The following is an 18,636-nucleotide window of genomic DNA, read 5'->3' on the forward strand; positions in this document are numbered from 1 at the left end:
GGGTGGTTTTCCACTGGCACATCTGAGCCGAGCCAGCGTGAGGCCAGCACGGTACGGGTGGTTTTCCACTGGCACATCTGAGCCGAGCCAGCGTGAGGCCAGCACGGTACGGGTGGTTTTCCACTGGCACATCTGAGCCGAGCCAGCGTGAGGCCAGCACGTTACGGGTGGTTTTCCACTGGTACATCTGAGCCGAGCCAGCGTGAGGCCAGCACGGTACGGGTGGTTTTCCACTGGCACATCAGAGCCGAGCCAGCGTGAGGCCAGCACGTTACGGGTGGTTTTCCACTGGTACATCTGAGCCGAGCCAGCGTGAGGCCAGCACGTTACGGGTGGTTTTCCACTGGCACATCTGAGCCGAGTCAGCGTGAGGCCAGCACGGTACGGGTGGTTTTCCACCGGCACACGGCCCCAACAGTGCTAGCGTCGTCGCGCGCGTGACTGTCCGTGGATCGACTTGGCTCCCGCGGTGAAAAAGAGCAACCTGGGCCGTGCCGGGGGCTGGCTCGGCACGGCTCAGATGTGCCCCCGGTCGAAAACAATAAACAAAACACACCAGAGGCATTGGATTTGATGTGACGGGGCTCCCAGATGAAGCAGGAATTCTGAGATCATTGCACAGGGGCCCCCGTGGAGCCACCGAGGGCCCCCGTGGAGCCACCGAGGGCCCCCGTGGAGCCACCGAGGGCCCCTGTGGAGCCACCGAGGGCCCCCGTGGAGCCACCGAGGGCCCCCGTGGAGCCACCGAGGGCTCCCGACGTCTCCGAACACCCCCCCACCCCCCCACCCCCTCACCCCCCCCCCCCGCCCGCCCATCCAATTCCCACGGAGCCGCTGGGAGCCGCTCATTTGCGGTGGGCCTTGATGAAGTTGATGAGGCCGTTGGTGGAGGAGTCGTGACCCGTGGCCGGCTGGGCCGTCGTCAGCTCCGGCTCGATCACCTTGGCCAGCTGCTTCCCCAGCTCCACCCTGTGGGGGGGGGGGGTGTGGGGAGGGAGGGGGGGTGTGGGGAGGGAGGGGGGGGGTGTGGGGAGGGAGGGGGGGGTGTGGGGAGGGAGGGAGGGGTGTGGGGGTTAGCGCTGCGCTACGAACCCGGCGATCCGGGATTCGCACCGGTGACGATTATCTGAACCGGTTTTCTGGGCACGTGCGTGTGTGTGCTCGATTCCCACTCACGGCCAACACCGGTGACGATTATCTGAACCGGTCCTGGGCCTCCCCTAGGTCGACTCAGCCTCAAAATGAGTACACAGACAGACGTACGAACTCACCCCCACTGATCGAAGCTGTTGATGTCCCAGATGATGCCTTGAACGAAGATCTTGTGCTCATACATGGCTGAGGAACAGTGAGAAAGCACCGTCATGATTATCGTCATCACCATTGTTGTCGTCATCATCGCCGTCATCATCATTTTCATCATCATCATCATCGTCGTCGTCATTATCATCGTTATCATCGTTATCGTCGTCATCATTATCATTGTCATCATTTTCATCATCATCGTTGTCATCATTATCATCATTGTTATCATCATCGTTGTTGTCGTCATCATTATCATTGTCATCATCATCATCGTCGTCATCATCATTGTCATCACCATCATCGTCGTCGCCATCATCATTATCATCGTCATGATTTTCATCATCATCGTCGTCATTATCATCATCGTTATCATCATCGTTGTCGTCGTCATCATTGTCATCATCATCATCGTCGTCATCATCCTTATAATTGTCATCATCGTCGTCGTCATTATCATCGTTATCATCATCGTTGTCGTCGTCATCATCGTCGTCATCATCCTTATCATTGTCATCATCATCATCGTCGTCGCCATCATCGTCATCATTATCTTCAGCATCACCCAAATGTTGAGGAGACCTCTAGCTTGCTATTGCCGCTGGTCACGTGTCTCCTCCGCTCAACCGGCGAGCCAGAAAATATTCACCGAACTAATCGCTGCGCCACCACCCACAGCATCATGGCAGCGACAAACGTCATCATCAGATTCATGATCGGCATCACAATCAGCATCACCAGCTTCATCATTATCAACGGTACCAGATTCATCGTAATCACCAGGTTCATCAGCATCACGATATTCATCAGCATCACCAGAATCATCATCACCTTCATCACGATATTCATCAGCATCACCAGAATCATCATCACCATCATCACGATATTCATCAGCATCACCAGAATCATCATCAACAGTACCAGATTAATTGTCATCACCAGGTTCATCCACATCACGATATTCATCAGCATCACCAGAATCATCATCACCTTCATCACGATATTCATCAGCATCACCAGAATCATCATCACCATCATCACGATATTCATCAGCATCACCAGAATCATCATCAACAGTACCAGATTAATTGTCATCACCAGGTTCGTCCACATCACGATATTCATCAGCGTCACCAGAATCATCACCACCATCATCACGATATTCATCAGCATCACCAGAATCATCATCAACAGTACCAGATTAATTGTCATCACCAGGTTCATCCACATCACGATATTCATCAGCGTCACCAGAATCATCACCACCATCATCACGATATTCATCAGCATCACCAGAATCATCATCAACAGTACCAGATTAATTGTCATCACCAGGTTCATCCACATCATGGTATTCATCAGCATCACCAGAATCGTCACCATCATCACGATATTCATCAGCATCACCAGAAGCATCATCAACAGTACCAGATTAATTGTCATCACCAGGTTCATCCACATCACGATATTCATCAGCGTCACCAGAATCATCACCACCATCATCACGATATTCATCAGCATCACCAGAATCATCATCAACAGTACCAGATTAATTGTCATCACCAGGTTCATCCACATCATGATATTCATCAGCGTCACCAGAATCATCACCACCATCATTACGATATTCATCAACATCACCAGAATCATCATCAACAGTACCAGATTAATTGTCATCACCAGGTTCATCCACATCACGATATTCATCAGCATCACCAGAATCATCACCATCATCACGATATTCATCAGCATCACCAGAATCATCATCAACAGTACCAGATTAATTGTCATCACCAGGTTCATCCACATCACGATATTCATCAGCGTCACCAGAATCATCATCACCATCATCACGATATTCATCAGCATCACCAGAATCATCATCATCACAATGTTCATCAGCATCACCAGAATCATCATCACCATCATCACGCTATTCATCAGTATCACGAGAATCATCATCAACAGTACCAGATTAATTGTCATCACCAGGTTCATCCACATCACGATATTCATCAGCGTCACCAGAATCATCATCACCATCATCACGATATTCATCAGCATCACCAGAATCATCATCAACAGTACCAGATTAATTGTCATCACCAGGTTCATCCACATCACGATATTCATCAGCATCACCAGAATCATCATCAACAGTACCAGATTAATTGTCATCACCAGGTTCATCCACATCACGATTTTCATCAGCGTCACCAGAATCATCATCACCATCATCACGATATTCATCAGCATCACCAGAATCATCATCACCATCATCACGATATTCATCAGCGTCACCAGAATCATCATCATCATCACGATATTCATCAGCATCACCAGAATCATCATCACCATCATCACGATATTCATCAGCATCACGAGAATCATCATCAACAGTACCAGATTAATTGTCATCACCAGGTTCATCCACATCACGATTTTCATCAGCGTCACCAGAATCATCACCACCATCACGATATTCATCAGCATCACCAGAATCATCATCAACAGTACCAGATTAATTGTCATCACCAGGTTCATCCACATCACGATATTCATCAGCGTCACCAGAATCATCATCACCATCATCACGATATTCATCAGCATCACCAGAATCATCATCATCACAATGTTCATCAGCATCACCAGAATCATCATCACCATCATCACGATATTCATCAGCATCACCAGAATCATCATCAACAGTACCAGATTAATTGTCATCACCAGGTTCATCCACACCACGATTTTCATCAGCGTCACCAGAATCATCATCACCATCATCACGATATTCATCAGCGTCACCAGAATCATCATCATATTAATGTTCATCAGCATCACCAGAATCATCATCAACCCGGCGGCACTCACCAATGAGGACACCCAGCATGTATGGGGTGAGCTTAGAGAACACGATGGAATTAGTCGGGCAGTTTCCCACGAACACCTGCGCACACACACAAAGACACACACACACACAAAGACAAAGGTCCCCCGTATAGCCTTAACAGACTCTCTCTCTTTAGTGCATGGCACGTACGTGCAAATCACATGTCCAACTTTGAGTCTGTGAGCCACGCGATAGCTCCAGGAGTAGAGCGGCTAATGCTGCTCAGGATGGCTCATAGGCAGGCCAGTCTAAATGTTTCTAACCGGCGAAAATGTTCCATTAGGGGGGGTCCACGTTTCGCAAGCGTATAGAAGGGAGGGAATGACTGTGGCCGAGAAGACCTGAACCTTTATGCGGAGCGATAGACCAAGTAGCTTCCACACAGCGTTACGCAACCGATGAAAAGATATTGCCGCTCGACTGATTCGGAGTGAGACCTCTGCTCTCAAACCGGAGCCGGTCATGAGCACACTGCCCAGGTATGGGAAACTCTCCAGTCTCTCCACAACTGCCCTATCACCAATTGGGAGTTGTGGGGGCGGAGTGTCCGATGGTACAAAATACCCAGGCAGGTGCTTAGTTTTGGTGGGGCTGATGGTAAGGCCCCAACTCTTAGTGGCAAGCTCCAAGTTCAGCTGCAGCGCCTCCAACTCCTCCTCTGAGCAGCAATTACCAGATCATCGGCATACATAACGTGGTTGAGCAACAGGAAGCCATCCCTTGACCGCACCCGGGCATCGATCAGCCAACCACTGTATCTATACCAGATGGGAATTTCTCCAGTACAGCCATCGAAGGCTTCACGAACTACGTGCTCGAAAAATATGTTAAATAATGTGGGAGCCAGAGGACATCCCTGTCACACCCCAAGGTGTACAGAGAATGGCTCCGACTCCCAGCCACGTAGTTTTACCCGGGCCCACTCACCATCATGAAGGTCCTTAATGATCGTGAGCAGAGGGTCAGGGACTCCATAAGCATGAAGAACAACCCACAGCCCAGGCCTACTGATGGTATGATAGGCCTTGACCAGGTCAATAAAGCAGAGATGTAGGTCTTGTTGGAATTCCCGACACCTCTGCTGTAGCAGACGGACAGAAAATATGGCATCTGTGCAGGACCGCCCTTTCCTGAAACCACATTGGGGCTCTGCAAGCCTCTCCTCAGCGTGCCTGGCAAGGCAATGTTGAATAATCCTTGCCAGGACCTTTCCCGGCACACTGAGGAGTGAGATGCCCCTGTAGTTGTTACAGTCTGTGCGGTCCACCTTCTTAAAGAGGGGGACCACCAGGGCACCCTTCCAATCCTGTGGAACCCGTCCAGTGGTCCAGACTGTTGTTATGATGTCATGTAGGGCAGTCTGTGCACAAACGCCACACTCCCTCAGCATTTCGCTTGGTCTCAGACTCCGGATCGCCTTCAGTACTTCCTCAACAGATGGCACCTCAGCCAGCCACTCACAGGGGGTGACTTCTTCCAATATTTGAGGCACCGCAGCCTCAGCAGGGTCATCCCCACTTTGTGCCACGATGTTTTCCTGGCTGAGGGATTTTCCCTCCCCCAGGACCTCACAGAAATGCTCAGCAAATCTGCAAACCTGTTCCTGGGGGTCGGAGATTGGATCACCGTTTTTTCCTCTAATGATGGTAATAGATACACACACACACACAGGTACACACGTACACAGGTACACATGTACACAGGTACACAACAACAACTGCCATTCGCCACTAAGTGGCGGTGACGTCACCACGACGCTTGTGCCAGGCCATGTACACACACACGTACACACAAAGATCAAAGATAAAGATCCCCCGTATAGCCTTAAAAGACTGTAGGGGCAAGTGCTGTTAGCGAGCACCTATGAAGGCCGGAACCGTACAAGAGGAGGTGGGAGGCCAGCACCACGCCCGACCGTCTTTGTCTCCCCAGTGGCAATGTTTTTATCCACCGCACCAGGTACTCATTTGAGGTTGAGTCGACCTAGGGGAGGCCCAGGACCGATTCAGATAATCGTCACTGGTGTTGGGCGTGAGCGTAAATCGAACCCGGATCGCCGGGTTCATAGCGCAGCGTAGCGCTAACCGCTACACTACCGCTCCCCACCAGACAGAGACACACACTGACACAGAGACACACTGACACAGACACACGGACTCACAGACAAACACACAGAGACACACGCTGACACAGACACACGGACTCACAAGACAAAGATCCCCCATATAGCCTTAACAGACTGTAGCGGCAAGTGCTGTTAGCGAGCAGCACCTATGAAGGCCGGAACGGTACACGAGGGGGTGGGTGGCCAGCACCACGCCCGACCGCCTTTGTCTCCCCAGCCGCGATGTTTACTACACACCGCACCAGTCCACCTTCTGCCACGTACCTAGTGCTGGATTAAGCTAGTGCGGGGCCTGTAGCATATGTCATAAAGGGGCCCGATATTAAAAAAAAAACGTAAATATTAAAACACACCAAAAAATGTAACTTGCATAGTAAAGTAACTGTATATTTTTCATTTTCTATGCAGCCAGATAATACGACAAATCGCTAACCTCAACCACCCGGTCGTTCACAAAAGTTGAAGGCAGTATAGTCCTACAGTAATAGAGCAAGTGCAAAATCACTGAACCGGAATTAATAGCTCGAAAGCGCGGTGCCCTTGAAAGCGCACGGCCCGTAGGATATGCTACTTTTGCCACGTACCTTGTGAGGAAGAATGTTGTGGAGAGCCTCGCCAGTAAGGCCCGAGGCCTCGAGTTCAGCCTTGGCCTCGGCTGAAGTCTTCCCCCTCATCAGCGCCTCGGTCTGGGCCAGGAAGTTAGCGATGAGGACCTGGTAACGACGCGTGCACGGGAGGACGTTGTCGTCGTCATCATCGTCATCGTTAATGTCGACCACGGCCACGATCAATCCACTGCTGGATTAAGATCAATGTAATGGTGTTGGTGATGTCTCTGCTCCACGTGCTCCTCAGTGTGATCATCGCCGCGGTCTATCAACTGCTGGATGAAGATCATCGCGATGGTGGCGGTGATGTCTCTACCCCGCGTGCGAGTCCTCTGCTCCTCCACCCCCGACGGCCGAGCCGCGCCCTTCTCGGCGTGAAGTACGCGGGAACGGCGACCGCGTGGCCGCAGGAGCGACAGGGGAGGGACGTGGGGGCGAGCGAGACCCCCAGGGGCAGAGCGAGCGCTCGACCCCTGAGGCCTGGCCGTGGGGGTCGAACGCTCGGGGCTTTATCCACTTATCAGTGCCCTCTCCACCTTATCACAGACCAATTCAGGCCTTATTGGTCACCCCGTCCCCCTTATAACTCTCAACGTTCATCCTACAAAGTCCCATCACTGGGGAGAAACACAACACAAATAGACATCTTTTTTTAAACATTATTTTGCCCGCATTGAAACGGCTGTACGCCGTATGGACCTCTCAGAGCTCAATTTCCCCTGTACAAGAATAGGGTGTGAACCGTGTGGGTTGACAGGGTATGGGGGCTGGAGGTTCTCGGGAGGTCAGAGGGCGCGACCCCAAGGTACCGTGTGGTGGAGACCGCCGCGGACCGGGTTCTGGGTTTGAGCCGGGATGAGGAAGTCGCACGGCACGAGGCGCGTTCCTGGCAACGACACCGCACCCCGGAGTTAGCGTGCGTGTGTGTGTGTGTGCGGGTGTGTGTGTGTGTGCGTGTGTGTGCGTGTGTGTGTGTGCATGTGTGTGAGTGTGTGTGAGTGTGTGTGAGTGTGTGTGTGCGTGTGTGTGCATGCGTGTATGCGTGTGTGTGTGTGTGCGTGCGTGTGTGTGCGTGCGTGTGTGTGGGTGCGTGCGTGTGTGTAGGTGCGTGTGTGTGCGTGTTGGGTAGCGGTGGTGCAGCGGTTAGCGCTACGCTGCGCTATTAACTCTGGCGACCCGGGTTCGATTTCCCGCTCACGGCCAACACTGGTGGCGATTATCTGAACCGGTCCTGGGCCTCCCCTAGGTCGACTCAGCCTCAAATTAATACCTGGTGCGGTGTGTAGTAAACATCGTCACCGGGGAGACAAAGGCGGCCTGGCGTGGTGTTGGCCACCCACCCCCTCATGTGCCGTGCCGGCCTTCGTAGGTGCTCACTAACAGCACTTGGCCCAACAGTCAATTAAGGCTATACGGTGAGATCTTTGTCTTTGTTTGTATGTGCGCGTGCGTGCGTGCATGTGTGTGTGCGCGCGCGTGTGCGTGCTTGAGTGCATGCGCAGACGAGTGAGTAAACGAGCGAGTGAGGAGTGAGCGTGCGAGCGGGCAATCCTGCGAGTGAATAACTGATTGTGCCTGTGAGTGAGCGAGCGGTCGAGCGTGCGAGTGAGCAAGTCCGCGAGCTAGCGATTGAGCGAGCGAGTCAGCGGGTGGGCAATTGAGCGCGTGAGTGAGCGAGTCAGTGAGCGAGCGTGTGAGCCATCGAGCGAATCTGCGGTCGAGCGAGTCTGCGAGCGGGCAAATGAGCGCGTGCTTGAGCGAGCGAGCGAGCGAGCGGGCGTGGCGAGCGTGGCGCTCACCCTGGTGTATGAGCTGGTAGAAGGCGTGCTGCCCGTTGGTCCCCGGCTCTCCCCACACGATGGGCCCCGTGTGGTAGTCCACGTTCTTGCCGGAGCGCGTCACCGACTTCCCGTTCGACTCCATGTCCCCCTGCGCACAAAGACAAAGATCCCCGCCCGTACAGCCTCCCACGGACTCCTGGGGCAAGTGCTGTCACAGCAAGCAGCGCCAATGATCCTCTAGGCTGCCCTCTAGGTCGACCTCTCGCCCGGCACGTCATGTCGCCCGTCAGCCGTGAGCCAGCGTGTGGCGTGGCGGTGAGCGCATCGCCGCGCTACGAACCGATGCTGCGCCTCCCCTAGGTCGACTCAGCCTCGAACGAGTACCTGGTGCGGTGTGTAGTAAACATCGCCACTGGGGAGACAAAGGCGGCCGGGCGTGCTGCTGGCCACCAGCTCCTCTCGTGTGCCACAGTGCCGGCCTTCACAGGTGCTGCTACTCGCTAACAGCGCTTGCCCCAGCAGTCTGTCGCAGGCTTGTGTACGTGTGAGCGTGCGTGAGCTAGAGTGTGAGCGTCTTCTCAGTCGGTCAACCCCATGGCACCTGTTGGGTCTGTCACGTGACCTCCTGCCAGCGGGCGTTCGACACTTCACGTGGCCTTAAAGTGCACCTAGCCTGGCACAGGTGGCGTGGTGACGTCACTGCCACTTGGCGGTTGTCGTTGTTGAGCGAGCGTGTGTGAGTGTGCACGCGAGCATGAGCGTGTGAGCGTGCGAGTGTGAGCATGCGAGTGTGAGAGTGCGAGTGTGAGAGTGTGAGTGTGCGAGCGTGCGCGTGTGTGAGTGTGAGCGTGTGAGCGTGTGAGTGTGAGCGTGCGAGCGTGCGTGAGTGTGAGCGTGCGAGCGTGCGTGTGTGTGACTGTGAGAGTGCGTGTGTGCGAGCGTGCGTGTGTGAGCGTGCGAGCGTGCGTGTGTGTGAGTGTGAGCGTGCGTGTGTGCGAGTGTGAGTGTGAGCGTGCGTGTGTGTGACTGTGAGCGTGCGTGAGTGTGAGAGTGCTCGCGTGCTCGCGTGCGTGTGACTGTGAGCGTGCGTGTGTGTGACTGTGAGCGTGCGTGTGTGTGAGTGTGCGTGTGTGCGAGTGTGAGCGTGCGTGTGTGTGACTGTGAGCATGCGTGAGTGTGAGAGTGCTCGCGTGCGAGCGTGCGTGTGTGTGAGTGTGAGCGTGCGTGTGTGTGACTGTGAGAGTGCGTGTTTGTGACTGTGAGCGTGCGTGACTGCGAGCGTGCGTGTGTGTGACTGCGAGCGTACGTGTGTGTGAGTGTGAGCGTGCGTGTGTGTGACTGTGAGAGTGCGTGTTTGTGACTGTGAGCGTGCGTGACTGCGAGCGTGCGTGTGTGTGACTGCGAGCGTACGTGTGTGTGAGTGTGAGCGTGCGTGTGTGTGACTGTGAGCGTGCGTGTGTGTGCCTGTGAGCGTGCGTGTGTGTGAGCGTGCGTGTGTGTGACTGTGAGAGTGCGTGTGTGTGCCTGTGAGCGTGCGTGTGTGTGAGCGTGCGTGTGTGTGACTGTGAGAGTGCGTGTGTGTGATTGTGAGCGTGCGTGTGTGTGACTGCGAGCGTGCGTGTGTGTGATTGTGAGCGTGCGTGTGTGTGACTGCGAGCGTGCGTGTGTGTGACTGCGAGCGTGCGTGTGTGTGATTGTGAGCGTGCGTGTGTGTGACTGCGAGCGTGCGTGTGTGTTCGCGTGCGAGCGTGCGTGTGTGTGACTGCGAGCGTGCGTGTGTGTGACTGCGAGCGTGCGTGTGTGACTGCGAGCGTGCGTGTGTGTGACTGCGAGCGTGCGTGTGTGTGACTGTGAGCGTGCGTGTGTGTGAGTGCGAGCGTGCGTGTGTGTGACTGCGAGCGTGCGTGTGTGTGACTGCGAGCGTGCGTGTGTGTGACTGCGAGCGTGCGTGTGTGACTGCGAGCGTGCGTGTGTGTGTGACTGCGAGCGTGCGTCTGTGTGACTGCGAGCGTGCGTGTGTGTGAGTGCGAGCGTGCGTGTGTGTGACTGTGAGGGTGCGTGTGTGTGACTGTGAGCGTGCGTGTGTGTTCGCGTGCGAGCGTGCGTCTGTGTGAGTGCGAGCGTGCGCGTGAGTGTGTGAGTGCGAGCGTGCGCGAGCGTGCGTTCACCTGCTGGAAGTAGGCAGTGAAGCGGTGCATGTACTGGTCGTAGGGCAGGATGGCGTGGGTCTCGGCGCGGTACACGTTGCTATACCACGTGCCAAGCAGTGCCAGCAGCACTGGCACGTTGCGCTCCAGCGGAGCCTCCTGGAAGTGCTTGTCCTGGGCAAGACGACACAAGTGTAGGTGTTGTGTTGTTGTTGTGTTGTTGTGTTGTTGTTGTGTTGTTGTTGTGTTGTGTTGTTGTTGTGTTGTTGTTGTGTTGTTGTTGTGTCGTTGTTGTGTTGCTGTGTTGTTGTTGTTGTTGTGGTGTTGTTGTGTTGTTGTTGTGTTGTTGTCTTGTTGTGTTGTTGTGTTGTTGTTGTTGTTGTGTTGTAGCGGGCGACGTGGGTGGCAGGAACTCACCAGCCAGTGGGCACCAGCCAGCAGCCTCTCGAAGTTGTCGAAGCCTGTCACGGGGGGGGGGGGGGGGTCAGGTGGTGAGTGGGGGGGGGGGGGTCACGTGGTGAGTGGGGGGGGGGGGTCAGGTGGTGAGTGGGAGGGGGTCAGGTGGTGAGTGGGGGGGGGTCAGGTGGTGAGTGGGAGGGGGTCAGGTGGTGAGTGGGGGGGGGGGGGTCACGTGGAGAGTGGGGGGGGGGTCAGGTGGTGAGTGGGGGGGGGGTCAGGTGGTGAGTGGGGGGGGGGGGGTCACGTGGTGAGTGGGGGGGGGGGGTCAGGTGGTGAGTGGGAGGGGGTCAGGTGGTGAGTGGGGGGGGGTCAGGTGGTGAGTGGGAGGGGGTCAGGTGGTGAGTGGGGGGGGGGGGGTCACGTGGTGAGTGGGGGGGGGGTCAGGTGGTGAGTGGGGGGGGGGTCAGGTGGTGAGTGGGGGGGGGTCAGGTGGTGAGTGGGAGGGGGTCAGGTGGTGAGTGGGGGGGGGGGGTCACGTGGTGAGTGGGGGGGGGGGGTCAGGTGGTGAGTGGGGGGGGTCAGGTGGTGAGTGGGGGGGGTCAGGTGGTGAGTGGGGGGGGGGTCAGGTGGTGAGTGGGGGGGGGGGTCAGGTGGTGAGTGGGGGGGGGGGTCACGTGGTGAGTGGGGGGGGGTCAGGTGGTGAGTGGGAGGGGGGTCAGGTGGTTGGTGAGTGGGAGGGGGTTAGGTGGTGAGTGGGAGGGGGGTCAGGTGGTTGGTGAGTGGGGGGGGGAGTCAGGTGGTGAGTGGGGGGGGGGGGTCAGGTGGTGAGTGGTGAGGGTCTGGTGAGTTTATGAGTGGTGAGTGGTGAGGGTCTGGTGAGTTTATGAGTGGTGAGTGGTGAGGGTCTGGTGAGTTTATGAGTGGTGAGTGGTGAGGGTCTGGTGAGTTTATGAGTGGTGAGTGGTGAGGGTCTGGTGAGTTTATGAGTGGTGAGTGGTGAGGGTCTGGTGAGTTTATGAGTGGTGAGTGGTGAGGGTCTGGTGAGTTTATGAGTGGTGAGTGGTGAGGGTCTGGTGAGTTTATGAGTGGTGAGTGGTGAGGGTCTGGTGAGTTTATGAGTGGTGAGTGGTGAGGGTCTGGTGAGTTTATGAGTGGTGAGTGGTGAGGGTCTGGTGAGTTTATGAGTGGTGAGTGGTGAGGGTCTGGTGAGTTTATGAGTGGTGAGTGGTGAGGGTCTGGTGAGGCTCACCGATGTGCAGAGCGATGGAGAGACCGATGGCTGACCACAGTGAGTATCGCCCGCCCACCCACTGCACAAAGACAGAGACAAAGATCCCCCATGTAGCCCACACACGCTGTTGTGGCAAGTGCTGTTAGCGAGCAGCACCTATGAAGGCCGGCATGGCACACGAGGGGGTGGGTGGCCAGCACCACGCCCGGCCGCCTTTGTCTCCCCAGAATGATGTATAATGTACACCACCGCACCAGGCACTCATTTATGGCCGAGTCAACCTAGGGGAGGCCCAGGACCGGTTCAGATATTCGCCAAAGTTATTGTCCAGAGACACACCCAGAGACACACCGAGAGATACACCCAGAGACTCACCCAGAGAATCACTGACACACACAGAGACCCAGAGACTCACCCAGAGACACACCCAGAGATTCACCCAAAGACCCAGAGACACACCCATAGACTCACCCAAAGACTCACCCAGAGACTCACCCAGAGACTCACACAGAGACTCACCCAGAGACTCACTGACACACACAGAGACCCAGAGACTCACCCAGAGACACACCCAGAGACCCAGAGACTCACCCAGAGAGTCACCCAGAGACTCACTGACACACACAGAGACCCAGAGACTCACACAGAGACTCACCCAGAGACTTACCCAGAGACACACCAAGAGACACCCCCAGAGACCCACCCAGAGACACACCAAGAGACACACCCAGAGACTCATCCAGAGACTCACTGACACACACAGAGACCCAGAGACTCACCCAGAGACACACCCAGAGACCCAGAGACACCCAGAGACCCACCCAGAGACACACCCAGAGACACACCCAGAGACACACCCAGAGACTCACCCAGAGACTCACTGACACACACAGAGACCCAGAGACTCACCCAGAGACTCACCCAGAGACTCACCGACACACACAGAGATCCAGAGACTCACCCAGAGACTCACCCAGAGACTCACCCAGAGACTCACCGACACACAGAGATCCAGAGACTCACCAAGAGACACACCAATAGACACACCCAGAGACTCACCCATAGACTCACCCAGAGACTCACCCAGAGACTCACCGACACACACAGAGACCCAGAGACTCACCAAGAGACTCACACAGAGACTCACCCAGAGACTCACCCAGAGACTCATCCAGAGACTCACTGACACACACAGAGACCCAGAGACTCACCAAGAGACACAGAGACTCACACAAAGACTCACTGACACACACAGAGACACACCCAGAGACCCAGAGACACACCCAGAGACTCACCCAGAGACTCACCGACACACACAGAGATCCAGAGACTCACCCAGAGACACACCAATAGACTCACCCAGAGACTCACCCAGAGACACACCCAGAGACTCACCCAGAGACTCACCCAGAGACCCAGAGACTCACCCAGAGGCTCACTGACACACACAGAGACCCAGAGACACACCCAGAGACACACCCAGAGACACACCCAGAGACTCACCCAGAGACCCACCGACACACACAGAGACCCAGAAACTCACCCAGAGACACACCCAGAGACTCACTGACACACCCAGAGACGCACTGACACATAGAGACCCACATACTCACCTATAGACACTCAGAGACTCACTGACACACACAGAGACCCAGAGACTCACCCAGAGACACACCCAGAGACACACCCAGAGACTCACCCAGAGACTCACCGACACACCCAGAGATGCATTTAAACATAGAGACCCACACACTCACCAAGAGACACTCAGAGACTCACTGACACACACAGAGACCCAGACACACCCAGAGACCCACCCAGAGACACACCCAGAGACACACCCAGAGACTCACCCAGAGACTCACTGACACACACAGAGACCCAGAGACTCACCCAGAGACTCACCCAGAGACTCACCCAGAGACTCACCGACACACACAGAGATCCAGAGACTCACCCAGAGACTCACCGACACACATAGAGATCCAGAGACTCACCCAGAGACACACCAATAGACACACCCAGAGACTCACCCAGAGACTCACCCAGAGACTCACCGACACACACAGAGATCCAGAGATTCACCCAGAGACTCACCCATAGACTCACCCAGAGACTCACCCAGACACTCACCGACACAGAGACCCAGAGACTCACCAAGAGACACAGAGACTCACACAGAGACTCATTGACACACACAGAGACACACCCAGAGACCCAGAGACACACCCAGAGACTCACCCAGAGACTCACCCAGAGACCCAGAGACTCACCCAGAGGCTCACTGACACACACAGAGACCCAGAGACACACCCAGAGACACACCAAAAGACACACCCAGAGACTCACCCAGAGAACCACCGACACACACAGAGACCCAGAAACTCACCCAGAGACACACCCAGAGACTCACTGACACACCCAGAGACGCACTGACACATAGAGACCCACATACTCACCTATAGACACCCAGAGACTCACTGACACACACAGAGACCCAGAGACTCACCCAGAGACACACCCAGAGACACACCCAGAGACTCACCCAGAGACTCACCGACACACCCAGAGATGCATTTAAACATAGAGACCCACACACTCACCAAGAGACACTCAGAGACTCACTGACACACACAGAGACCCAGAGACACACCCAGAGAATCACCCAGAGACACACCGAGAGACCCAGAGACACCCAGAGACCCACCCAGAGACACACCCAGAGACACACCCAGAGACTCACCCAGAGACTCACTGACACACACAGAGACCCAGAGACTCACCCAGAGACTCACCCAGAGACTCACCCAGAGACTCACCGACACACACAGAGATCCAGACTCACCCAGAGACTCACCGACACACATAGAGATCCAGAGACTCACCCAGAGACACACCAATAGACACACCCAGAGACTCACCCATAGACTCACCCAGAGACTCACTCAGAGACTCACCGACACACACAGAGACCCAGAGACTCACCAAGAGACACAGAGACTCACACAGAGACTCACTAACACACACAGAGACACACCCAGAGACCCAGAGACACACCCAGAGACTCACCCAGAGACTCACTGACACACACAGAGACCCAGAGACTCACCCAGAGACACACCCAGAGACTCACTGACACACCCAGAGACGCACTGACACATAGAGACCCACATACTTACCTAGAGACACTCAGAGACTCACTGACACACACAGAGACCCAGAGACTCAGACAGAGAATCACCCAGAGATTCACCCAGAGACCCACCCAGAGACCCAGAGACACACCCAGAGACGCATTGACACATAGAGACCCACAGACTCACCTAGAGACACTCAGAGACTCGCTGACACAGAGAATCACAGACACGCACAGAGACCCAGAGACTCACCCAGAGACTCGCGCAGAACACCACAGGGCCACACAGAAGCTACACCGGTGTTGCTGTTGAAGCAGCTTATCACGTGATAGGTCAGCTTCATGAACCGACTGCGTCGCGTGGAGGAGGGGTGGACGACACTCAAGCGCACTCCACTTTCGCGGAGTAATACTAAACATGAACTTTGCATACTCTTTGGTTCTTTCGGTTAAGTAACGTAGGTACAAAATAAAATGAATCAATATATAAAATATATAAACATTCTACCTACGTGATGACTTTACCGAAAGAACCAAAGAGTATGGATTCCTGCAGTCACGAAAGCCTCAAATCGAGACTGAACTTTGAACTTTACCAGGTAAGGCCCCGCTGAGCTGTGTAGCTCTTTGTCAGAAGCGGCCTTGGCCATCACAAATGATAGCTCAGCGAAAGTGGAGGCTCATCGTCATCGCGTGGAAATGCACAGCAGCCAAGTACGAGCGACATCGACTCTAAATGTGGAGGGATAGACCGGAGGGCCCGGAGAAGAATCCACGCAACCACGGAGAGAGAGAGAGACGCGCAGACTCCAAATATACAGCAGTAGGCATCGCCAGGGTCGGGATCGAGCCCACGACCTCCCGCATACCCGGCGAGGTAGTCAACATCTCCTAGGCACCGTGTCGCCCCTTAATGTCAAGGTCGGGATCTAGCCCACGACCTCCCGCATACCCGGCGAGGTAGTCAACATCTCCTAGGCACCGTGTCGCCCCTTAATGTCAGGGTCGGGATCGAGCCCACGACCTCCCGCATACCCGGCGAGGTGAGGTAGTCAACATCTCCTAGACACCGAGTCGCCCCTTAATGTCAAGGTCGGGATCGAGCCCACGACCTCCCGCATACCCGGCGAGGTAGTCAACATCTCCTAGACACCGAGTCGCCCCTTAATGTCAGGGTCGGGATCGAGCCCACGACCTCCCGCATACCCGGCGAGGTTAGTCAACATCTCCTAGACACCGAGGCGAACCGTGAATCCAAGGCGCTGCGCGTGTATGCGTACTCACGTCCCAGAACTCAAACATGTTGGCCGTGTCGATCCCAAACGCCTGCACCTTGGGCTGTTTGACAACGGGCGCACACGGAGAGAAAGGCAAGCCGCGGTGTCAAGGTGATGTCAAGGTCATCGTCTCAAGGTGACCTCGTTCGAGTGCCAAGGTGACCTCGTGGCACCTGAGTTTAAGTGTTAAGGTGATGTCAAGGTGACCTCGTGTGACCTGAGTTCAAGTGTCAAGGTGATGTCAAGGTGACCTCGTGTGACCTGAGTTCGAGTCTCAAGGTGATGTGAATGTGAACTCGTGCGACCTGAGTTTAAGTGTCAAGGTGACCTCGTGTGACCTGAGTTCAAGTGTCAAGGTGATGTCAAGGTGACCTCGTGTGACCTGAGTTCGAGGGGGTGGGGTGGGGGTGGTGGTGGTGGCAGGGGTGGGGTCTGGGGGTGGGGCCAGGGGTGGGAGGGAGGGGGAAGGTTGGGAATCAGGGGTTGCGGCGGGGTGGCGGTGGGTTGTGAGGGTGGGGGTGGGGCCAGGGGTGTGGGGGTGGGGCCAGGGGTGTGGGGGTGGGGCCAGGGGTGGGAGGGTGGGGGCGGGGTGGGGTTGGTTGCGTGGCCGGCACTCACCCCGTTCGTGGAGAGTGCCACGAAATGCTTGGCGACAGCGGAAGCCTGGAAACAAAACAAAAGAGACGGGCGGCGTGGTTACGGGCACCGTGGTTATGGGCGGCATGGTTACGGACGGCGTGGTTACGGGCGGCGTGGTTACGGGCACCGTGGTTACGGACGGCGTGGTTACGGACGGCGTGGTTATGGGCGGCGTGGTTACGGACGGCGTGGTTACGGACGGCGTGGTTACGGGCACCGTGGTTATGGGCACCGTGGTTACGGGCGGCGTGGTTACGGATGGCGTGGTTACGGACGGCGTGGTTATGGGCGGCGTGGTTACGGGCACCATGGTTATGGGCACCGTGGTTACGGGCGCCGTGGTTACGGGCGCCGTGGTTACGGGCGGCGTGGTTACGGGCGGGTTGGTTACAGGCGGCGTGGTTACGGGCGCCGTGGTTACGGACAGCATGGTTACGGGCGCCATGGTTACGGGTGGCGTGGTTATGCGTGGCGTGGTAACGGGAAACGCGCGGTTACGGGTGATGTGCATGTCAATAACTTCCCACGGAAGCAGATATTACAGAGCTACTTCTGAGATCGCCTTCTACTTGAAGTGACACTCTGGTCCACACAGATCAATCCACGGAAGCCGACAGTGTCGAAGACTCACTGGCAGGAGGTCACGGGACAGGCCCAGCTAATGCAAGTTGACCGAGTGCCAACTCGCTGTGATTTAGCCGCCCGGAGCTCCGCTCGTTGTTGTGAGCATCGCTCATCTGCCCTCCGTTGTTGCTGGAGGGCGACTGCCTCCAACTGCCCAGCAGCAGCAGCGTCCTTCACGAGCCTCCTCCTCCTCCACAGAGGCCGATCTTGACACTGCTGGTACCGCTCATCGGCAAGTCCACTCAGCTCCACATCCTCCTGTACTACATCACTCCATCTCTTCTCTAGCCCGTGTCGTGCCCATTTAGTTGGGTCTATGTGGCCAAACCTAAGCTGCTTTGGCATGCGGTGGCTGGGCACGCGGTGGCTGGGCATGTGGGCTCCATGACCCAGCCAACGCATGGACACACAGACAGCATGGACACAAACACACAGGCACATGGATGCACAGACACACGGACACACACGGACAGG

The 18,636-nt window shown here is 55.6% G+C and overlaps 1 protein-coding gene across 2 annotated transcripts in view; it reads right to left on the minus strand.

The window, feature by feature from the left end:
- Positions 1 to 805: 805 nt before the first annotated feature.
- Positions 806 to 18,636, minus strand: part of LOC116957842 (glucose-6-phosphate isomerase-like) — a 33,403-nt gene continuing 15,572 nt past the window's right edge. For both annotated transcript variants that reach the window (XM_076053927.1, XM_076053926.1), the window contains exons 9-19: positions 17,518 to 17,562; positions 16,907 to 16,960; positions 12,505 to 12,565; positions 11,274 to 11,317; positions 10,878 to 11,030; positions 8,728 to 8,857; positions 7,738 to 7,814; positions 6,905 to 7,033; positions 4,177 to 4,252; positions 1,272 to 1,338; positions 806 to 969 (exon numbers count right to left, since the gene is read on the minus strand). In XM_076053927.1, coding sequence (XP_075910042.1) covers positions 846 to 969; positions 1,272 to 1,338; positions 4,177 to 4,252; positions 6,905 to 7,033; positions 7,738 to 7,814; positions 8,728 to 8,857; positions 10,878 to 11,030; positions 11,274 to 11,317; positions 12,505 to 12,565; positions 16,907 to 16,960; positions 17,518 to 17,562 — 960 coding nt within the window. In that variant the 3' untranslated portion in view covers positions 806 to 845. The remainder of the gene's footprint in view (positions 970 to 1,271; positions 1,339 to 4,176; positions 4,253 to 6,904; positions 7,034 to 7,737; positions 7,815 to 8,727; positions 8,858 to 10,877; positions 11,031 to 11,273; positions 11,318 to 12,504; positions 12,566 to 16,906; positions 16,961 to 17,517; positions 17,563 to 18,636) is intronic.

The sequence above is a fragment of the Petromyzon marinus genome, chromosome 63 (genome assembly GCF_048934315.1).
Source record: "Petromyzon marinus isolate PM22_M1 ecotype Great Lakes invasive population chromosome 63, UKy_Petmar_22M1.pri1.0, whole genome shotgun sequence".
Classification (NCBI taxonomy): Eukaryota; Metazoa; Chordata; class Hyperoartia; order Petromyzontiformes; family Petromyzontidae; genus Petromyzon; species Petromyzon marinus.